Below are 23,120 nucleotides of genomic sequence, written 5' to 3'. Positions count from 1 at the left end.
TAACTCTTTCTGTCTAAATAAAGCTGTCATTTTTTTTGGCAGTAACTTGGTTGGCAACAACTTTACAATGAATGGCTCAAACAACAGGTAATTTTCCTCAGTATTTTAGAATAGCTTCCTTCATTTTTGCTCTTATTTGTACTGCACTTAATAAAGAGAAGGGTATGCCCCTAAACATTTGTTTTTTTCTTTATAAATGTGTCAAATGCATTAGAGAAAATATTTGTTTCTTTTCTCTAAAAAATAATAAAGTTGATTAGAGGAAAATAGAGGGCTAATGTTTGTGGTTTGTATATGTGTCAATGTAGAATTATTGGTCAAACTACTTTAAATGGGAAGTACCAATGGATTCAAGCTGATGGACCAAGTGGGGAATGGAATTCTTTCAGATCTACTAAAAATAAACACACATTTCAGGTATTTCTTCTTTCTTTTTCAGTTTTTAGAGTTGAAATCACATACATATGTTGAATTTTTTGAAGTTAGAATTCTTGTTTTGTTTGCTTATTTTGTGAATTTTCTTTCACTCTACAGGATGATTATGAGGTTTGCTATCAGTTTTCCTCTGGAATAAAGGTACAATTTTTTTCTTTTTGAGTACTTTAATTGAGATTAGTATGGTAGAAACTTGTGTTATAAATTTTATGGTTTCTTGTCAAAGTTGTTCAATTCTAGCTCACAACTTAGAATTATTAACAATCAAACTCACTTTGCAGACCATTGTGGTAGTACCGGTTGAACCACGAGGACTAGTACAGTTTGGATCTACTGAGAAGGTTAGATCACTTCTATGAATATTTATGCTTAATCGTTCGATTAGTGTTCTGTGATTGAGCTGTTAATTGATTAATGCTCTGCCATTGTTGTTACTGCTGTAGATATTTGAAAGATTGGACTTTGTGGATCAAACAATGAGGCTCTTTCAGGAAACCGAAAATCTTGATGTGTTTAGCACATTGGAAAATGCTAATTCATATGAAAATGTAGAAACCTATGACATAAATGGATTGTTTTCTTCCTTAATCTCATCCCAAAATTCGAGTAACGAGTTCACTCCAGTTTTTGGTGATGACAATTACAAACAGTTGGGGGAAAACAATTGCTCTGCATTGAACTCTAATCCATGCTCACCTTCTGTATCTGATATTCATTGCAAAAAATGAAGTTATTAGTCTGTTTTTCTGTTTGAGTTCAAATTATATTTTCTGTTTTTGTCATACAGTTATTAGTTAACTCCTGATATATTCTTTCCACTGCCTATGCCTGTTTTCATTCGCTGTTACTGGTTTCGAATTCAGGTATGTTAGCAGCGAAGTTATAACGATCAGGTTGCGTTATGGGCCTAATATCTGTGCTGTTGCTCTGCTATGAAATATTAGGTTCTCATATTGTTAAAGCCTCACAAAAGTTTTTTTTTTTTAAGTAAGAATAATCAGTGAGAAGGTGGACTATATAGCATTATAGCATATAATCCATTGCTCTGCTCTGGATTGTGTATAATGCTAGATGTGACATTAGGCAATTTCTTGTGCATCATTCTTTTGAATCTTATAATTCATGCAGAAAAATAAAATTGTAGAGGCTATTTGATGGGATTTTTGAAGTTTTGATGTAATTAATTGTTTTTTTTTCCTATTTTCATTCTAGTGTTTGTATCTAGAGAGATTTATTCTAATCATCAAGATATATAAAACAATATAAACATGGAAAATTTAACTTTTTTTAAAGCTATTTTTTTAATTGCTTGTAAGAAAATGAACTTTGTTTTGAAATCTTTGATGTGCTGCATATTAAACTTAGAATATGTTTTGTGTTAGTCTTTGTAAAATGTGAAGTATTAAATTTATTTATTTTCATGTGAACAAATTAACCTAAATAGGTTAAATGTATTTAAATGCAGGGGTTGGAGATTGAAGGGGAGTTGCCTGAGAAAAAGACTTGTTATGAAGGAGTATTTTATAATTACTTTAGCTTAGGTATGTTTGTGTGATTTTTGACTTGTCTAAGAGCTGATAATTATTCTGTATTAGTATATGTGTGTGTGTGTGGTTCGCTCCCTCTTAGTTTTATATGAAGCAGACCAGGGCTGTATTTTTTATCATTCTACACAAGCCTCCTTATTTTTTGGATCTATATTACAGGAATGGATGCTCAGGTGGCTTACGGCTTTCATCATTTACGTAATGAGAAACCTTACCTGGCACAAGGACCAATTTCTAATAAGGTCTGGTTTGTTATCTTATTATGTGAAAAGTCTTGTGATTACGGACTATTACCAATGATTTTTTAGAACTAAAATTGTTATTTGGATATTTGTATCTTGATGTAAATGTACCCTGTTGGAAAAAAGGCACAATGCTTATTTATTTTATCAGCTAAACTCTTCTAATTGATCGTCGCAGCTGATCTATTCTGGTTATAGTTGCGGTCAAGGTTGGTTCTTTACACCTTGTACAAGTGATCCACGATTAAGGTGAAATATCTTTAAGTTTAAGCAATTTGTTTTGTTAAGAGGGTTGTTCTACTTTATGATTTGTTGTTTGCTGATGGAAATAATTTATCAGCAAGTAGGATTCCACTTTGATTTAATTTTATTCTCTTGTGCTTTTCTCCTTCTAAAATTACTGGGGCTCAAGGGGTGAAAGCACAAAGAATATTTTTAAATGATTCTCTCCTGCTGTGGTTGATAATTTGTTCAGAGCTATAGTCATTAAGAGTAACAATATTCTGCCTTGATCATAATCTGTATTTGCTTACACGTCTTAATACTTTTTTGGCTCAGGGGACTAACAAATATTTTAAGGCTGCATGTCAAAAAGGTCAATTGCTCAGAATGGGAGCAAATTACTGTTCCATCAAGGTACGTTTGTGAGTTTGTTTTATTTGCAATATAATTTTATCTGGCAATGTGTTTCTTCTTATTCTTCTTAGATAAGTACCATCTCTGTCGCTAAGTATTATCATCATTTATACATTTTTCATTGATATTCTTATTCTATAAATCTCATTTTGTAATTTTTTGTTCCTCTAGTGTAAGAGCTATTGTTGCTTTAAATCTTCATAACTATGGAAGTGGACGACATCCCTGGGGTAATATGAAGCCAGATTATTTGGAAAAGGTATATATCTCTCCTCGAGATAATGTTAATTTTCATTGGGTTTGTTAGCTCTATGTTCTTCTATGCTGTATGTTGGTTATGCAGATGCAAGCATGAAAATACTCGAGTACTTACGAAGTTATTGTTTTTCCCTGATTCATCAATAATACTCAAGTACTGTGGAGTTGAAAGTGCACTCATCATAATTTTCCCCTTACCATATTTGATCTCATGTACCATATGGTCCCTTTTATTGAAGGGACTTAAGTTTCAGGTCAATAATGCTTATCTTGACATTTATTGTTCTCACAGAAAAAGTTTGTTGAGGCCCATGCTGATGATGGTCTTCTAGAAATTTTTGGCCTTAAGCACGGATGGCATGCATCATTTGTTATGGTCGAACTCATCTCTGCCAAGCACATTGCTCAGGTACTGCTCTTTATTTTTGATCTTATATTCATTCTATCATATGTGTTATAACTCTGCGTAGAAAGTGCACCTGCACCGTTTTATTTCATGCAATCAAAGTGAGTTCAGTGTTAGAATCCAAAGACTTGTTGAATTATCATATATGTATAAAATTTTTGCTGGGTATTTAGTAGGGGCATCTATTTTTCGGAGATCTTGATAAATGTACAAACTTTATTGATATGCTTCTGACCTTTTCAAGCTCTTTTCTTCAAGGATTTCGTATATTCCCCTGTAGTAAGGACATCGATTTTTTCACAATTGCAGCAATGCAATTTTTTCTCCTCTTTTTTTTTTTTTTTTTAAATTCTGGGGAAAACAAATGACAAACTGATTAGTATCCAGAGACCAGGTTATAACTTATAAGAAATTGAATTTGCAGAAGCCAGAAATTTAAATAATTTTTTTCTCTTTCTTGCTTGGTTTATTTTCAATATTATTGAAAAGGTCATGTAGTCTTTTGACTTTAAAAGAATTGGTCTTGTAGTCATAAATATGCTGCACACTGCTCTGTCATTGCATCTCGTTTTTCTCTTCCTTCCTTCCTTCAATTATCCAGCAGCCTTGCCGATAAAGAGCGAAGGTGGCAGTAAAAGGCTAAGGGTTAAGTAACTTTGAGATATATATTCTCTCTTCCTTTGTATGTACATACTGCCTATGCCTGTTTTCATTCGCTGTTAGGCAATTCATGTTGCAAACTAAATGAAACAAGCAACGAATATTTCTACTCTCTGTTGTGTTGGCTTAAAAATACTTGTCTGAGTGTTCAAAGCAAATTAAATATTACCTTTATCTTTATTTTTTCCATAGTATAATTCATGTCTTACATGTGTATATATATAGATAAGTATTAAAACAGATTGTCATGAAATGATCAAATAAAACACAAAAGAAACAATTTAAATCATATTTTTTAATATGAAAACATAATTGATAGAGACTCTTGTAAGTAATCTTTGTAGAGTATCTTGTAACCACTTTAACATCGTTTATGATTTTAGCAACTATAGAATGAAATCTTGTGATAGTGACTACTCTGAGGTTATTATTACTTTTATTACTACAAATTTTATCTATTAAGTGGTAGCTGCTAGATTTGTTATGGTTTTCTATGAATCTGTTAGTCTTACTCTAATTTTTAGCTCATTATAAGTGATGTATTCTCTTTTTCTATTTAACACTTGAATATATTTCAATAAAGTTCAGTTCATTCATTCTCTATCCTCTTTGATTTTCTCATTCACTTTCATTTCTAAATTTAACTGTTTGTTTTGTGGGAAATTCATATGCTTAGATTTTTCTTTCTTAATAGGCTGATATGACCATGTTAGAAGATGAACTACCAACAAAAAGATGACTTTCATCAGCCCTTGTCAAGGTATAAAAAAGAAAGTCTTTTGTTGTGCTTTAGAATTATGCTGCTGAATGTTTATTTCATTTTCATTAAGTTTTAGGTATTGATAGAGTACTCTGTTTTGCAGTGGAATTTTCTCTTCGTTCATCTCTTAGCTTATTGTTTTAAGTTGCATGTTTTGTTGCTTCAGTCGTTTTTCATGGTAGTACATCTTGCTATACCCTGCTGTTTCGTCAAGTTTTGGAGTTATTACAAATTTAATTTAAACTTTATATGCTTACAGGTGGAAACTAGCTTAAGTCTTATATTCTTAATAATAAAAGGATTTTTTTTTTACAATGTGCAGGTATATTGAGAAGATTTCTTTGGAGCAATTCTTGACAACATTTGCAGTTGAGGCATTTAGAATGGAAGAATGTATTTCACTAATTTTTGTATACATTTCTTGTTTTGTATTTAGTGATAAAGGAATCAGAATTGGGCATAAATTATGCTGTAATATGATTTCTTAAGCCTAGACTAGTAGACTAAATATTGTAATTACATTTGAGTAATTAATAAAAATCTATTTATGTTACCTTATTTGGCTTCAACTTTCATATTTGTTTTCCTAGTTTTGTGTAAGTAAAAAAAGATTATGTTTCTCTAAGCTAATATAACACATGTGTTATACTAAAGTGTAGTATAACACAAAAAATGTGTTATACTAAAGTGTAGTATAACACAAAAAAAAGTGTTATATAATTGACTATAAATAACATAATTAAACACTTATCTATATATTAAAATAACACAAAAATTGTGTTATTGTTGACAGTACAATAACACATCTGTATAACACTGATAAAGTGTTATGTAAAGTACCCTGACCTACGATAACATAGTCGGTCTTAACACATCAGAAAGTGTTATCGTATGTTTTGATAACACATTTTCGGTGTTATTAAAAGCATTTTTTCTTGTAGTGTGAGGCAGGGCTATTTTTGGCCCACTTTAACGAAAGACTCAATCTCGTATGTTTAGAAGTGCGACAAATGCCAGCATTTCGCTATAATTGCCTGAGCTGCTCTGGTCGAGCTAATAATGATTTCATCCCCATGGCCATTTGCGGTATGGGGAATCGACCTAATAGGCTCTCTACCTATGGGAAAGGGGGAAGTTCGTTACGCGGTAGTGGCAATTGACTATTTCACGAAGTGAATAGAGGCCGAGCCTCTGGCAATCATCACTTCAAAAAGAGTCCTGGACTTTGTGGTGAAGAGTATTATATGTCAGTTTAGGCTTCCTAAAAAGATCGTGTCAGACAACGGGATACAGTTCGAGAGCGATCTCTTCACTGACTTCTGTGAAAAATATGGTATCACTAAGAGCTTCTCCTCAGTAGCATATCCGCAGGCCAATGGACAAGTCGAGGCTGTAAACAAAACCCTTCAGGCATGCCTGAAGAAGAGGTTAGATGAAGCCAAAGGACTATGGCTCGAACAACTCCCACAAGTACTTTGGGCCTACCAAACTTCTCACAGGACCTCCACGGGGCATACTCCTTTTTCCCTGACTTTCGAAAGCGAGGTCATGCTTTCAATCGAAGTAATGGTAACTACTCACAAGCAAAGGACGTTTGATCAAGAACATAATAATGGATTACTTAACACATCCCTTGATCTGATCGAAGAAAAGTGAGAGAAATCGCAACTACAGCTCGCCCATTATCAACAAAAGATCACTCACTATTTCAATTCAAAATTCAAAAGTCGTAGACTGGGGTTAGGCGATCTAGTTCTCTGAAGGATCTTTTTGGCAAATAAGGACCCTAAGGACGGTGTATTAGGCTCGAACTGGGAGGGACCATATCAGGTGGTTGAGGTTTTGCATGAGGGAACTTCCAAGATAGCTCGGCTGAATGGGGAAGTAGTCCCACAGAACTGGAATGCTCTACATTTGAAAAAATATTATCAATAGTACCACCATCCATGTAAGGATTATTTATAAAAGGCGTACTGATTAAATAATAAATGGATTGCTAAATAACTATTTCTTAAGTATTGTATTAGCTCGTGTTCTCATATTTGTAGAGGCAACCAAGAAAGTTTATACATGATGATTTCTTGGGGGGCACATAACCCAAGGTTGGCAAAATTAATCATGCTCGATAAGATTAAAAAGCTTAGAAGTTTGGGAAAATTGATTAAAGGGCTTTTTAAAGCTCGAGTTATCAATAAACCTAACATGAACTAAGTTTAAATCATTTAAAACCCTGGACGTAACCAGGTCCGAAACTTAGAAGTTTGGGAAAATTGATTAAAGGGCTTTTTAAAGCTCGAGTTATCAATAAACCTAGCGCAAACTAAGTTTAAATTATTAAAAACCCTTGATATAACCAAGTTTGAGGTCTGATTCTTAACAGGTATGATACAAATAAGCAAACAATACTTAAACATAACCATGTTCGATAAAATCTATCTTGATCTAAAAGTCGATTCCTAAAATCTCAAATGCCCAAGAGTCTAAAGATTCATAAGCATGAGAAGTTAATAAAGGAAAGACTTATGGATCAAAAGTTAGATATATATATATTAATATAAGACAAACAAATATATTGTCACGTCAAGGAAAAAAAACCTCAAACTAAGCCCGAAGGCAATTGTTTAATATAAAAAAACTGTCAGACAATTACAAAGAAAACTAAAAAAAAAATCATTGGGCTTCATCAGGTCTTTGCCTCGCAGAAGTAACCTCCTCGCCTCCCTCCACCATTCCGGATGCCTCACCAGTCTTTGACTGTTCTTGCGAGAGTCGAGCCTTGAATTTAGCAAGGTACGGGTCCCATAGCCTGGGCTCCATAAATGAGAAGTTTCCATCCTGGTTGAAGGCTCAGCAATGGTTGATGAAGATGCCACCTTTTCCTCCTTGGCTTTAGCTTCGCCCTTGAGTAATTTTTTCTTGAGCTCGCCAATCTTGACCTGAAGACATTCACCGAGATGATTCACCTTAGCGGTTTGAGCTTGGGAGGCAGATAGCGCGGTCTTCGTGGCCTGCTCGCTTTCCTGGGAAGAGGTGAGAGCAGCCTGGGCAGCCTGCTCATTCTTCTGAGCATTTGTCAGGGCAGCTTTAGCAGCCTGCTCACTTTCCTTGGCAACATCTATCTCAGCCCAGAGCTCTTCATTTCTGGCCCTAGCATGAGCTATGCTGCGGTATTGGGCCAGAACGGACTACAAAACAATAGAACAAGTAAAAAATATGAGTAAAAAAAAAACAACAAAACAATTTCACCACCAAGTATGGGAAAAGAACTCACGGTGAGATTCATCCCCATGGCAGACTCAAGGACATTCTCGTGGCTGCGCTCCTCAATGGTCCTCAGGTCCCTTGAGCTAGCTATGTAAGCGTTACCCACCATGTGAGTTGCAGTTTCATATATGATACCCCGGATGGCTTCAAGGATCTTCTCCAGGTCTTAAGGATCAACAGGTATTCGGACAGTGGGGGCCTCTACTTGCATAACTTGGGTAGGTGGGGGCATCTGTCGAGAGGGGGGAGGAGGAAGTTTCTCAGCAATGACATTAGCCACCAGATCTAGCTCCTGAACCGAGCTCGTGTCCTTATTCTTGGCAGGGGATTTTGAAGTGTTCCCCGTTGCAAGGGTGGTATTCTTTGCCACCCTGAGCCTCTTCACAACAGGGCCCGTGCCGGCTTTCTTAGCTTGGAAAGCAGTCCGCAGGTCGGGAGCTCCTAGTTTTTCCATCTCTTGACCTATAAAGAACAAAGGGAGTTAGTTCACAAAAGTTGTATAAAAACATATATAAAGAAAGAGAAAACAAAGGTCCTACCCTCTGGGCTGGGGGAGGAGTCTATTATCACCAGCTCGGGTGTTTTGACCGAGATAGGCACGACATCCGACCCTCGATTTAATGGAGGAGAAGGGGAGTCTAAAGTTAATATCTCTTGGATCCTAGGGGGTTCAGGTTCTTCCTCGGGACTGGATTCGTCTACGTATTTTCTGAACCCATGGGAAAATGCACCCTGGAGCCGAGAAGGCCAGGTCCCGCAGTTTGTCCCATTTTCCTCAAAAATGGCAGATCTAAAGTGTAACGTGTTATCAACTACTGTTGTGCCCCTAGGGTAGCTATTTTCGTAGCGTACCACTAGGTTATCTACGCATTGGATAAGGGTTACATTTAGATCCGGGTTGGAAGGATGTAGGCTAATGAGCTGATTCAGGTTATAACGAATTAACCTAAAATCGGCAACAACCCTATCTAATTCCATAAAATGGTATGGGTTACCTTGGCCGGAAGGGTCGGCTGCTACCCCAGAAGCAGCTCGGTTAGGATCAGGTCTCTGGTCTGCTTTGGGGGCCCGCCATTTTGTCACAAGAGGCACCTCATCCTCTTCCTCCTCCTCGTCCCTAGTGGTTGGCAAGGCCTCTTGAGAGGTAGGGAGCTCGGGGATCACCAGAAGAGGAGCCCGGGTCCTCAAGGCCAGTGTTTGACCCTCGCCAATTAACTTACAGGCCAGCATCGTGACGTCATTCATGACCCGATGATAGTCATTTTCACCGGGGGGAAGTCTGGACAGCTTCTCATACTGACCCCCTAGGGTCGCAGACTTTTCCATCCTTGCAAATATGGATGCACGAGAAAAAAATTCAATTAATACATGTACAAAAAAAGGAAATATTTTAAAGGAATAAAAATTCACAAGCTGGATTTACAAGGATTGAAGACTTACGAGGTTGGTTGAAGTAGCAGTGTTCTCAATTTCTGAAGCCATTCGACATAAAGAATAAATTTTTATAATCGTTTGGATAGCTGGGGAGCTCAATGACGGAGGCGGAGTTTGGAAACCGCGTGAGATAGTAGAACCTGTCCCTTTGGCCGGGGCTTGCCTTGAGGTAGAAGAAGTACAATATGTCTGCTGGGGTGGGGACCTCCCACTCGTGTTTCAAGAATAGGTACTTTAGCCCCACCATAAGCCTGTAGGAGTTTGGGGGGAGCTGAAATGGAGCTAGTTTCACGTAGTTCAAGAAGTTCGCGAAGTACTAGTCCAAAGGAAGGAAGGTGCCAACCTTCATATGTTCGTTGCTCCAGATCGCGTAGTCATCCTGGAAGGGGGCACAGCTCCGTTCCCCCTTAAACGCAGGTCGAGCGAGAAGAGTGCCGGATCCTAATTCTATATTATTACTCAATAGAATTTTGTTGACCTTCCCTTGAGTCGTGATTTTCGAGACCATACGCTCAACCTTGAAATAAGTGTTGGGGTCAATAATGAGCTCCTTCTCCACCACCAGACCAAAGTCTGGGATGGGAGAATCAGAGGCGACCTGCTTCCCCTTGTTCTTGTGTTGAGAGGATGAGCTTGAGGCGTTTTTCTTTGGAGCGTTCTTCTTCAAAGGAGCCATCAGATCGCCTGATGACAAAGCGACCTAGTTAGCAGGTGACCAAAGATGATCTATAACTATGACGCGAGAGTACGAAGGACGAACCAGGTAATTTTGGTTAAATGAGCTAAGGTAGGCCTCAGCCCCATCGTGTGATGCCATGCGATATCATAAGCTATGCACCTCGGTTTCCTAACAGTCCCCTGATATTTAGGGATCCGTGTGTCAGAAATGTCAGACCACTACTTTCCTTGGGAAGCAGTTTAGTGCAAAACCACCCAAGAAAATGTGACCCCTAAGCTATATGGTTTTAAACCTAAAGACCCTTCAGTTTCTTTACCCCGAATGGGTATTCTTTAAGTCAATTCACCATTAAGGTTACCCAGACTTACCCAGAATTTTCCCCAATTTTATGGATGTCTTATTTCTAAAACATGTTTGGACTCACCCATTGAACCTAAATCTAGACCTATTCCCTATGAACATTTAGAAATAGCCTAATAGTAACTACAATGAGTGTTGTGGATGAACACAATTAAGAATTGAAATTCCAGGTGATAAAAAAAAGAGGGGGAAAACATTTCAAACCAAGGGATGAGATACTTACAGGAAGTGTGTTCGTCAACTGGAGGATGTAGATTTGGATCACGGGAAGCTTCTAGAAAGCTTCTGAATGCCTGGGCATGATGAACAGTTTTGGGGATTTTGGGAAAGAAAGGAAACTTGGGAGTTCAGGAAAGGGAAATTTTTAAATGCAAATGTGGTGAGGTTTGAAATATGGTCATCCTATTTATATGTAAACTATGGAAATTAATCTTGGCCATCTAATTGGGTTAGTTCAAAATCAAAGGGCCAAGATTGAATAGACCAAATGGCAGCAAAAAGTTGACAAGAGAATTATTGCAGTCCTCGAAACCCGAACAGATGCCAATCGCAAAAGACCACGTGTCCAGTACTCGAGTAGCGGGCAGGCATGGTTTTGTGTAGCATAATTCTAAAAGCCCATACTGTGTAGGTCAGAAAGTGAGGACATCATACATGAGGAGGAGCTTAGGGACAAATGTTGTATCCTGATTTTAGCACGAGTTCATTCACTCAGGTCGGGTACAGCTGGCAGATAAATACACTGAGAAATGACTAAGGGAAATAATATCTGCTTATTATCCATGTGGACAACTCGAGATTCATAGTGATCATACGTGGTGATTAGGCGACCTGAGTTTATCTCGAACTAAGGATGCGATGGCTATGAAGCACGAGCTCAGAATCAAATAGTTGTCGAAGCACGAGCTCGGAATCAAATAGCTGTTGAAGCACGAGCTTGGGGGAGATATCCATCTCATGGTAATTCTAGTATATTGCATACTCAGAGATCCCCAGAGACTCGGGATCCCTTTATACGTTTATTTATGATCAGACTGTCATATTTACTATTCGAGATAGCATGAACCTGTTATCTTGTTATCAAATCATTATTCAATATAAATGGGAATTATTTGTATTAAATGTAGACATTATGTAAATACGTGATTGACTCACACGGTTACCCAAACCTGTCCATTGAATTCCCCTATAAATACTGGGAATATTGGACAGGAAAGGGGACCATTATGATGTGATACCAAAACTCTGCCAAAATAGAGAGAGAAACAGCAATAATACTGTCTCATGGACTAGGTGGATTTTAACCACTAAACCACGTAAAAGTTATGTGTTCTTGAGTGAATTATGTTTGTTTTTCATTGCAGTTTATCATTAAGCACTAAACTGCCTTATTATTTATTAATACACTATTGGTAAAAAACCGCGTCAGCAGGTAACCATCCATGGGTAATAACCACTGAGATGTCTTCCATACATACATAAGAACATACAAATACCATTTAACATATCAGTTAAGTTAGAAAGTTACACATATGAAAAAAATAGACTTCATAAATAAATGACATTAATCTTGCTAACCAATCGCTTTATAGTGGGAGTAGATCATCCTTGACATTATATTCTTTTTTGTCAAACCACTAAAAAATTAAAGAGTTAATATAGATTAGATGATTAAATACTATATCTAGTTTTTCTTAAGAAAAAAAATATAAAATATAAAATACTTTCTTCTTGATTATTTCTACTGGATTCAGTGCATTTAGAAGATCATAAATGTATCTTAAAACATAATGCATTCATGACTTTCAGGTTATTTTGGACAAGAAGCTCCAGCAATATTGTACATGTGCCAATGTATTCATTTTCCAAACATTGTGCGTATGCTCTACAAAAATTAAAATCAATTATCTGCATATTATACTCTCAACTCTTAAAAAATTAACAATGCATGCATTAAAATTGAAAAAATTACTTTTCCATAACCTCCATGATTGGTGGAGATTCATAATTTTTCAAAGGGTCCAAAATTATGGTCATCCCTTGCATCATCACGAGCACCAACATCCAATGTCGGCTAAAACAATAATAAATTATAATTATTATAAGATGAAAAGCCAAACATAGTAGTGATAATATTTAATTAGTTCGTTCTTACTCAACAATCCACAAAATGAAATATATTTGGCTTCGTCTATCCATTTGGCTATAAGATCCATCTTATTATTTTTACTTTTATCACTGCCAATAGAAATATGTTCGATGTAAAAAAAATTATATAGCTATTGTGAATTTGAGTGCATGCTTTCCCAAATGGATCTATAGAATCAATCACACATATTACATATTCAAAGAAATTTTCAATTAATAAAATAATATCATAAAAAAAATTAGGCATAGTCTCCTATGTTTCTATAGCATATCCCAAATTATTGGTACATATAAATTGAATTCAAACAAAGCATTCAATAAAAAACATGCATAATTTTGTCCATATGTCACCGCATCACACATAATTCACAAAACCTACTTCACTGTGACACACATGTTCTCAATCTTCTGTTATCTCCACAACACATAATTTCATCCCAAAACCTACTTTACTGCGGATGAATATCTAATATATTCAAACTCCTATAAAAGTTTGTTATCACATAACAGATTGAGTTCAATGTGAATTGATACATACCTCATATCATACAACATAGCTGAGAATCCAATATTATCCATGGAGGCTGCTTGATAAACGTATTCGATGTGATGAAGATAGCCTCGAGATCTCCTATAAACTCAGTGTCAACGAGAACTTGTACTACCTCATCTATTCCTTTAATGGAATAGTACTCCTTCACTATAAATTTTAGACTAACATCAATTCTGTCCCATTGGTCATCAGTTAACAAATTTGAAGGTCTAGATTGAGCTTTTTCAGTGGGGAAAACTATGTGAGATCCAGCTGATGATAAATGTGGACTTGGTGATAGGGATTTGCATTTAGATGTCGATGGGTCCTACATAATATCATTTAACATATCAATACAGTGTACCCATGTAAAAATAAAATTTAAACATCTAAGAAAATAATTTGATACCTGACCAGTTACGATTAAATTTTTTGGCCAAGGCAGGAATGTGTCTCATGCGTCACCAACATATCGTATGTTACCAAAGGGAATAGGGATCTCAGCTTCTTCTAGTAAGACAGCTATAACCCAAACCCTCGCAATTGAATCATCAAGTTTAACTCCATGGATGGTAATTTGACTGCCCATGTTTGGTACAATGATAACACCCTTAGCCATTACATTGTTAATATTATCGGAACACAATTGCACTTCATAGCTTGGCGATGGTGGGGACTCATAAATTGATCGACCATTTTCATCAAAAGGATTCATTGTGGTTTGGTGGACAGGTTGATAGAATTAACCAATAGGATAGTCTTTAGTTTGTGGGACATGTGAATATACTATATGAAAATGATCCTCTGCGTAGGAGGCAGGTCAATAGACTTCATCATTTGGAATCTCACAGCATTGCCCTTTGTTATCGTTTGGATTATCATAGTATTATCCTTTATCATTTGTATTCTCACAATATTTTCCTTCATCATAGTATTCTTACTCATTGTTTTCCTCATTATATTCCTCATTTTGAGCTAATTCCTCTTCAGTTGTATATTTATGTCTTTTTAGCTGAGCAATCTCCTCTTTTGCTGACATTTTCTTTGGATTTTTTCCAAATATTTTGGACACGTTCGCAGTGAACCGACAAAATAATTAACCAAGTCAATTAATAAATCAAGCTAAATAATTCTTAAAAGAAAACAACTATTATAAAGTATCATACCCGCCAGATCGAACACGACCTGGGTGTTCTAGTGTCCCTAATGCTTGAGTCAAGATGTCATCTTGATCTTGAACTGTAATTTCACCACGAGTCAATTTTTCTTTGAGCTCCTCCTATTCAAGATATTGTTTGGTCAAATTAGTTTATATAAATGAAACCAATATGTTAATTATAATACTATAGAACACTTACTATCTTATTAACAATCTGTTGGTCCAACACTGTCATGAGAACTTTATTCTTTTCACGCGATCTAAGCCAAACTTGATACTTACCAAATCTTCTATTATATTAGCCATTCCTCTACGAGATGTTCGATGCCTTGACTTCAATTGTAATGAACATGCTTTTTGTTCTTGAAGCATTTTTTGAAACTCTGGAGTTAGACAGCTAGCTAAAAATTTTATCTATTCTCTTTCGTCAAGTATATCACTATACTTCTTCGCAGGAAATTTGAGTTCTTCCATCATACCCATTTCAGGCAAAGGTTTGATGTACTCGGTAGTGAGTTCACTTTTAAAATCCATCATTATATGAACAAATTTTTTCAAAATCTCACGTTTGAAGATCTGAGGAATGTTGTGACCACCCTAAGAATATGAACTAGAAAAGCAATTATTAAATTTGAATATCACACGGAAATACATAAATATCATAATGATAATTTCTTACAACGATATCCTCCTATAGATTGTCTTTCAGATCTTGTGGGACCTTCCTCCAATCACCTGAGTTGATAGAAATCATGGCTCGTGTTCTAGATCCAAGATATGATATCATATTTGTATACACATCACTTATTGGTTGTCCTAGATTGTTTTATTCAAGATCTTTCTTGATTCCTTTGGCTTTTTGTTGGGTCACGTAACTCATTCTTGTTTTACCACGATCCTGCTGTTGCTCATTGTCATCTCATTTATCTGTCATCTACAACATATAAATCAATTAGTATTATTTTAATTTAATGCATTACACAAATAAATAATCATAAGTATTAATGCATTACACAAATAAATAAACACAAGTATTATATAACTTATTCAACATGTTTTCTTTTCCTTTTTATTTTATTTTTGGTTGATTCACAATCGACCCATATTCCTTCTTTGATGTCGTTTCTAAGATAATCATGATCATTGGTATCACTATCATTATCATTATCTTGAATATTCTCAACTTGTTCGTGTATCGGTTGTCCAACAATGAAACCATAATGATATAAATCATCATTTTCATCGTCATCTTATTTTTATGAGAACTTCCTCACGGGAACTAATAAAATGGTTGACCATTTATCATTAGATCGGTTATATAAAACACTTATTTTTCTTGGGCAGCCATAATAAAAGGACCATTCTTGCTTCCCTTCTTACTTAAATCAACCAAAGTGAATCCAAGTTCGTCAGTTTTAACTCCAATATTGTTGTCTACCCAAGAACATTTAAGAAGAGCAATACAAAACAATGAATAATCTGGCTCCCATATTGTTTCAACAATCCCGTAGTATGTCATTGTGCCTGAAAATGGGTTATTATATTTTGCACTGGCAAAGTGTATAGTTTCTACAACTATACTTACTCCACTATTTTGAACCAGTCGAGCATCATCTCTTGACTTAGTATGAAATCGTCCCCCCTGACAATAAAATCTTGGTGCTTTATTACATCAATGCTTGCTCCAAAAGATATGCACTTCAACTCAATCGACACTGCATAGTTTTGTTCTCCCAACTTCATTAAAATTGTATTCTTCAGCCACTGAAAAAAAAGTTTTATTATGCTCATCTATAACTCATTTCTGTTTATTTTTAACCTTGTTTGGAATCATCGACTGTAATAACACCATATGATCACTAAAATAGAAAAAAGAGTACAAACAAGTTTAAACAACAAAAATCAAATCACTACTCTAATATATATGATTGAAATGTATTCTCTTTAAAATAAATTATTTACATTATATATGATTGAATCTCAGGATTATTTTGCATCCCAACTAATTGAGCTTGATCTAATTCTGCCCTAGATACGGTGATCACTGTTATGTTCCCTCATAGTCCTTTATCAATCCCATCTGAGTTATTCTGTGGTTTATTGATTCCGATTGCCTCAACCTCACCATTTATTCTGAGCAAAATTCTACTGCTTCTTCTGATATATAACATTCAACCATACTAGCTTCAGGACGATAGTGATTATGCACATAAATTTTCAACACCTTCATACTCCTTTCAAATTGATACATCCATCTCGCCTAAACTGGTCCACACAACTTGGCTTCCCTTACTAGGGGAACCATTAAATGTATCATAATGTCAAAGAAGGATGGCGGAAAAAACTTTCAAGGTTGCATAGAGTTTCCACTATCTTACCATCCAATGCATCCAATTTTTCATTTCTAATTCTTTTCTGCATAAATGATTGAAGAATATGCAAACATTTGTTCATACAATCTCAAAAAAAAATCGGTAAGACTGACCAGATGGCAATCAGAAGTAATTGTTGCATTAACATAAGACAATCATGTGATTTCATACCCATCAGCTTCAAATCCCCCATGGATACTAAGTTTTGAATGTTGAATGAATAGCCATCAGGCACTTTCATCATTGCGAATGATTTACATACGACTTTTTTCTATTCTCTGGACAATGTGAAACAAGACGGAGGTAAATATGTGTGTTTACCTTTCTCTTCAGTGCTAAATAAGTTTGTATACCCATTTCAACAACATCTAAATGACCAGCTAAACCATCCTTAGTTTTACTGAAAATATCAAGTAATGTACCTATAATACTTTCGCACACATTTTGTTCTATGTGTATGACATCCAAACAATGTCAAACAAGTATATCTTTCCAGTAAAGGAGATGAAAAAAAAATTGATTTCCTTTGGAAACAACCATTTATTTTCTTATTTTTCTTCATTTTTCCATACTTCAAATCAATTTTCTCTACTTCTTTAAGAATTTGTTGCCCAGAAAGTGGCAAAGGAGCAACACCATGTTCTATATCACCATCAATTATTATTTTTTCTTCCTATAACACATTTTGTGCCCATTCAATAGACGAAGAGCCCTTGTGTTAGTGCAACATATTGGACATCCCTAGTAACCTTTTATGCTTAACCTTGATAGATTACCATAAGCCAGGAAATCATTAACAGTCTACAACAACACAACTTTTAAGTTAAAGACTTATTTCTTAAAACCGTCATATGCCTTAACACCATCTATATCGTGTCCCGGTTGTTTTGGGCCTGAAATCATTAACGTGAGCATCAAAAACTTTCTTTTCATCACTAACCATAGAGGAAGATTGTACATAACAAGGAAGACAGGCCACGAACTATGACCACTGCTTAGAGATTTATGTGGATTTACACCATCAGTAGCTAGACCTAGATGAAGATGTATTGCTTTAGTTTTAAATTATGGATTTAAGTTATTAAATTTTTTCCAGGCCTGCGAATCTACAGGATGTTTGAGTTTACCATCTTTCACTCACCTAGTCTCATGCCATATTAAGTTTTCAGAGCGTTCATAACTTTGATATAACCGCTTAACCCGCAGAATCAAAGGCAAGTACCACATCACTTTTTGAGGAATAAGTTTCCTAATCTCCTTACTCTTGTAAGGTTTGTAGCGGGGTAAATCACATTCAAGGCAAGTGCCCATATCTGCATACTCTTTACGATATAACACACAATCGTTCGGACATGCATGGATCTTCTCATAATTCAACCCTATGCAGTTTAAAGTTTTCTTCAATTCATACGTAGACTTAGGGAAGCAATTATCTGACAACAAAATCTCCTTAAAAGCAGCTAAAAATTGACTAAGAATTTAACGCTCACTCCATTTTTTTCTTTTATGTTGTAAAATTTCACCATCGTTGGTAATCTTTGTTTCAGACAACCATTGAATAATGGTTTATCTGAATCTCTAACCAATTTATCAAATTTTGAAGGATCATCAACAAACTCTTTCTGTGCTTTATCGAGCAATTCCATAAGATGATAGTCAAAATCACTATAATCCAAATCATCAACCCCTCGCCTCCCGAATGGATAGGGATTATTATTTTTCAATGTTTCCCCATGCCAATACCATGTACGATAACTTGTATAAAATCACTGACAAAATACATGATTCTTTATCATGGTAATATTTCTTTTTGATCCATTACCACAATATATACATGAACAATGAATTCTTTCTGGATCACTACAATTTGTTTGGCAAAATTTTAAAAATTGGTTGAATCCATCTTGAAATTTTTGTGTTTCTCGATTCTAATAACTTCATTTTAGTGTCATTTTAGAATATGTTTTTGTGGTAATCTTGAGTCTTTATGTGTGTTTTGTGCAAGATTACGCTTTTGTTTGTCTTTGTTGTAGGTTGGTGCGGTGAATCATGAGAAAAATGTAAAAAGAAGAGAAAATGGTGGAAAAACGACGCTCTTGGTTGTTGTTGGACTCAAATGATCCTAATGTTGATTAAAAGTCAGTTTTTGATAAAGAGACGAGTTGAAAGACCTAATCTGAGAAAAAATGGAATTAGAGTCGCGACTTGAATTTAGAAGTCGGGACTCTAGGCAAGTCAGAAACATATGGTTGCTGGAGGCAATTAGCGCCACGACTTGACCTTATAAGTCGCGATGCAAGGCAAAGTCAGAGGCTAAGCAAAGGGGAATTCTAGACATGGGTCGCGACTCAATATACTTGAGTCGCGACTCCTGAAGAGTAGCATAGAAGCGAAATGCCTTAAAAAAATTGACACGGGCCACGACCCAGAGAAGGCCAAGTCGCTGGTCGCGTATGAAAAACACAGATTTTGTAATTTCTTTTACTATAAATTCATATTTAGGGTTTAATTATGTCATTAGGTCAGTTTTTAATTACATTTTTTAGAGACTAATTTTGATTCTTAGACTAGTGATTCTGCTTTTTTTTTTTATATATTTTTCTTTCTTCTTTAAGTTTGTGAATCGTTTGCTTGTGAATTATTATTTTGTTGATTTAGTCATGTCTGATATAACCTAAACAATTTTATCTAGGGTTTGATGTAGTCACTTGGATTTCTATCTAATTTAATTATGATGTTCTACTGATTTTTCTTCTCTATTCTATTCTATATAATGTATGTTTAATGCTAGTAAATACTTGATCAATATTTTCTTGATTTATGATTTTGATTCAAAATTCAAAAGATGAGAACTGAATATGCTATCATTATATAGACATAGGTTGCATATTGGATGAAAGTACCTATATTACTTGTGTAATAATTAGGTTTCCATGCTTAATTCCTGCTATATGTTTAAGTTTATCACAGAGATATAGAAAACCTGCATATAGGCTGAGATCTTATATCTTGAAAAAGAATAGGAATCCATTTATGTTAACCTGCTATTATAATAGATGGAAATAATTTTAGAAATGATTAATAAATTAGTAGAATGAAAAGTTGATGAAATTAATACCCTAGGTCTTTTTAATAGTGATTTTCATCTTTAGTTTATTTTGTTCATAGTTATTTATAATTTTTAAAATGAAATTCATTCATCTAAATTTTGGTTGCCAAATAGAAATTAAAAGAACAATTATTTGTAATTGGAAAATAGTTTTCGTGGGAACGATACTCTATTTATCATCTATATTACTTGAATCGATTGCGTGCACTTGCGTATATATATTTTCGCGATCAAGTTTTTGGCGTCGTTGCCGGGGACTTTTCCAATATCAAAGTTAATTGTTGTTTGTTCTAATTTGGTTTTTATTTTTATTTTTATTGTTTTACACTTTTTTCGAATCAAGGATGTATTGTGTTTCAGGAATTGTTGGTATATGCGAGGAAGTAGACAAAAGGCACTCATACCAATAGATCTTAAAATTGAGAGAACGTGCAGACAAAAGAAAAAGATAAAGAAACGGTTGGATTTCACCATGGCTGAGAATGCAAATAATGTTGTTAACAACAATGCAAATATGGGTAATGCAGCTAAAGCTGATCCATCCTTAAGAAACTATGTACTCCCTACTGTTACGAGGATACATTCAAGTATTCATCCTCCAACTGTTGAGGCAAATAATTTTGAGATAAAACCCTCAATTATTCAGATGGTGCAGAATTGTGTACAATTTGAGGGGGTTACCAAATGAGGATCCAAATCTCCATATCACAAACTTTTTAGAGCTAGGTGCGACATTCAAAATGAATGGGGTGAATAACGATGCTGTAAGATTGAGATTATTCCCATTTTGACTGTGGGACAAAGCTAAGAGTTGGTTGAATTCATTACAAGCCAACTCTATAGTTACTTGGGAAGATTTGGTTCAGAAATTCCTTGGTAAATATTTTCCTCCTGCCAAGTCAGCTAGAATAAGAGGAGAGATTAATAATTTCCATCAACTGGATGGGGAGTCTTTATATGATGCATGGGAATGATTTAAAGAGTTGAAAATGAAATGCCCACATCATGGAATAGAGAAGTGGCTGTTAGTTCATACTTTTTACAATGGTTTGGGGGGAAAATACAAGGATAATTATAGAGCATCAGGAGGAGCGTTTATGAGAAAAAATGCTAATGAAGCATATGAATTATTGGAAGAGATGGCCATGAATAACTATAATTGGCCTACTGAGCGTGAGAATAAGAAAGTAGCAGGAGTCTTAGAAGTTGATCCAATTGCGCTATTGACCACTCAAGTGGCATCTCTAACCAGGCAATTGCAACAAACTAATATCACCGCACAAGCAATTCAAGTACAGAATGTCGTGATTTGTGAGATTTGTGGGGGACCACATTCTTATGAAAAATGCTCGAGCACAGCTAGTTGTTGAAGCACATGTTATTTGTAAATTTTCAAGACCTGCACCCAACACTTCAATTCCTATACTCCTGCTTGGAAAAATCACCCTAATTTGTCTTGGAAAAATAATCAAGGGTTACAACCGCAATATCAATAGTACCCACCTCAACAACCCCCTCATCAATCGACTTATGGATTACATTCTGAACCATATTATGATCCAAACCCACTCCTATCTCATCCACCATCACATCCTCAAATAAATCCACCAACAATTCAGCCAGACCAATTAAATCAATTCATGACAGTCTTCAATCAGGAGTTTGGAGACAGAAATAGGTCAATTGGCTCAAATGTTTTATAGTAGATAGCAAGGGAATTTGCATAGTTCCACAGAGGTAAATCCTAAAGAGCAATGTCAAGCTGTCACTTTGAGGAGTAGGACTAAGTATGATGGACCTACAGTGGATGACAAGGGGAAGAAGACAGAGGATCAACATGTTACTAGTCCAATACAAGAGGAGGTTACTGAAGACCTTCCAAAGACAGAAAAACCAAAATACATTGAGCCTACACTAAAGATTGCATATCCTCAACAGTTTCGAAAGGCTAATCTTGACAAAAAATTCTCCAAATTTCTTGAGGTATTTAAGAAACTTCACATTAACATTCCTTCTGCAGAGGCTCTAGAACAAATGCCTAGTTATGTGAAGTTTATGAAAGAGATATTCTAATAAGAGAAAAATGGAGGATTATGAAACCGTTGCATTAACTGAAGAGTGTAGTGCAATTATTCAAAAGAAGATTCCTCAAAAAGTTAAGAGATTCGGGCAACTTTACTATACCTTGCACCATAGGAAACATTCATTGTGAGACAGTTTTATGTGATTTGGGTGCAAGCATAAATTTAATGACGTTGTCTGTATTTAAAATGCTTGGTTTGGGGGAAGCTAGACCCACTACTGTTACTCTTCAACTGGCTGATCATTCATTAACACACATCAGAGGTATTATAGAGGACATTCTAGTAAAGGTAGATAAGTTCATTTTCCCATCGGATTTCATTGTATTAGATATGGAGGAAGATGAGGATGTGCCTATTATATTGGGGTGACCATTTTTGGCCATGGGGAAAGCGTTGATAGATGTTCAGAAGGGAGAGTTAAGGCTCAGAGTACAAGGTGATGAGGTTGTTTTTAATGTTTTCAAAGCTTTGAAATATCATTCAGCTAGTGATAGTTGTTTTTGTGATAGTGTATTGGAGGAACCAAGTAAAGGGGTCCAGTTTATTAAGGATCCACTAGAGTTGAGTGCGATTGCAAGTCCTGAAGAGTGTGCTGGTAATGAAGCCAGTGAATATATTAAGTGGTTGAATTCATCAGAGAAAATTATAAAAAGATATATGAGGAATTGGGGCAAGTGCCTGAGAGACCTCTCCCATCCATTGAGAAGCCACCAGCTCTTGAGTTAAAAACCTTACCAGATCATCTTAAGTACGCTTATTTGGGGAAGAATGACACTCTCCCAGTTATTATTTCAACTTCTTTGTCTGTGATTGTAGAAGAAAAGCTTCTTAGGGTATTAAGGTCTCACAAATTAGCAATTGGATGGACTTTGGCAGATATTAAGGGTACTAGTCCTAGTATTGATGCTCAAAGGAGGCTCAATCCTTCAATGAAAGAAGTGGTAAGGAAAGAAATCCTTAAATGGTTGGATGCAGGGGTAATTTACCCAATATCTGATAGTGCTTGGGTTAGTCTTGTTTAGGTAGTTCCAAATA

General features: G+C 35.5%; 1 protein-coding gene and 1 non-coding gene across 2 annotated transcripts; one reads left to right on the top strand and one right to left on the bottom strand.

The window, feature by feature from the left end:
* Positions 1–2,111: 2,111 nt before the first annotated feature.
* Positions 2,112–3,930, top strand: LOC133819003 (diacylglycerol kinase 3-like). The gene is made up of 5 exons (XM_062252142.1): positions 2,112–2,224; positions 2,403–2,473; positions 2,783–2,860; positions 3,032–3,119; positions 3,411–3,930. Exons 1-5 carry the CDS (start codon positions 2,144–2,146, stop codon positions 3,576–3,578), a joined length of 486 nt encoding a protein of 161 aa, XP_062108126.1. The 5' UTR covers positions 2,112–2,143; the 3' UTR covers positions 3,579–3,930.
* Positions 3,931–20,906: 16,976 nt separating this feature from the next.
* On the bottom strand, positions 20,907–21,013 carry LOC133820547 (small nucleolar RNA R71). The gene has a single exon (XR_009886954.1). It is a non-coding gene; the product is annotated as a small nucleolar RNA R71 (small nucleolar RNA).
* Between the last annotated feature and the right edge of the window lie 2,107 nt (positions 21,014–23,120).

The sequence above is a fragment of the Humulus lupulus genome, chromosome 2, assembly GCF_963169125.1.
Source record: "Humulus lupulus chromosome 2, drHumLupu1.1, whole genome shotgun sequence".
Classification (NCBI taxonomy): domain Eukaryota; kingdom Viridiplantae; phylum Streptophyta; class Magnoliopsida; order Rosales; family Cannabaceae; genus Humulus; species Humulus lupulus.
The sequence above is the reverse complement of the archived record's forward strand: the minus strand, read 5'-3'. Positions and strand labels throughout refer to the sequence as shown.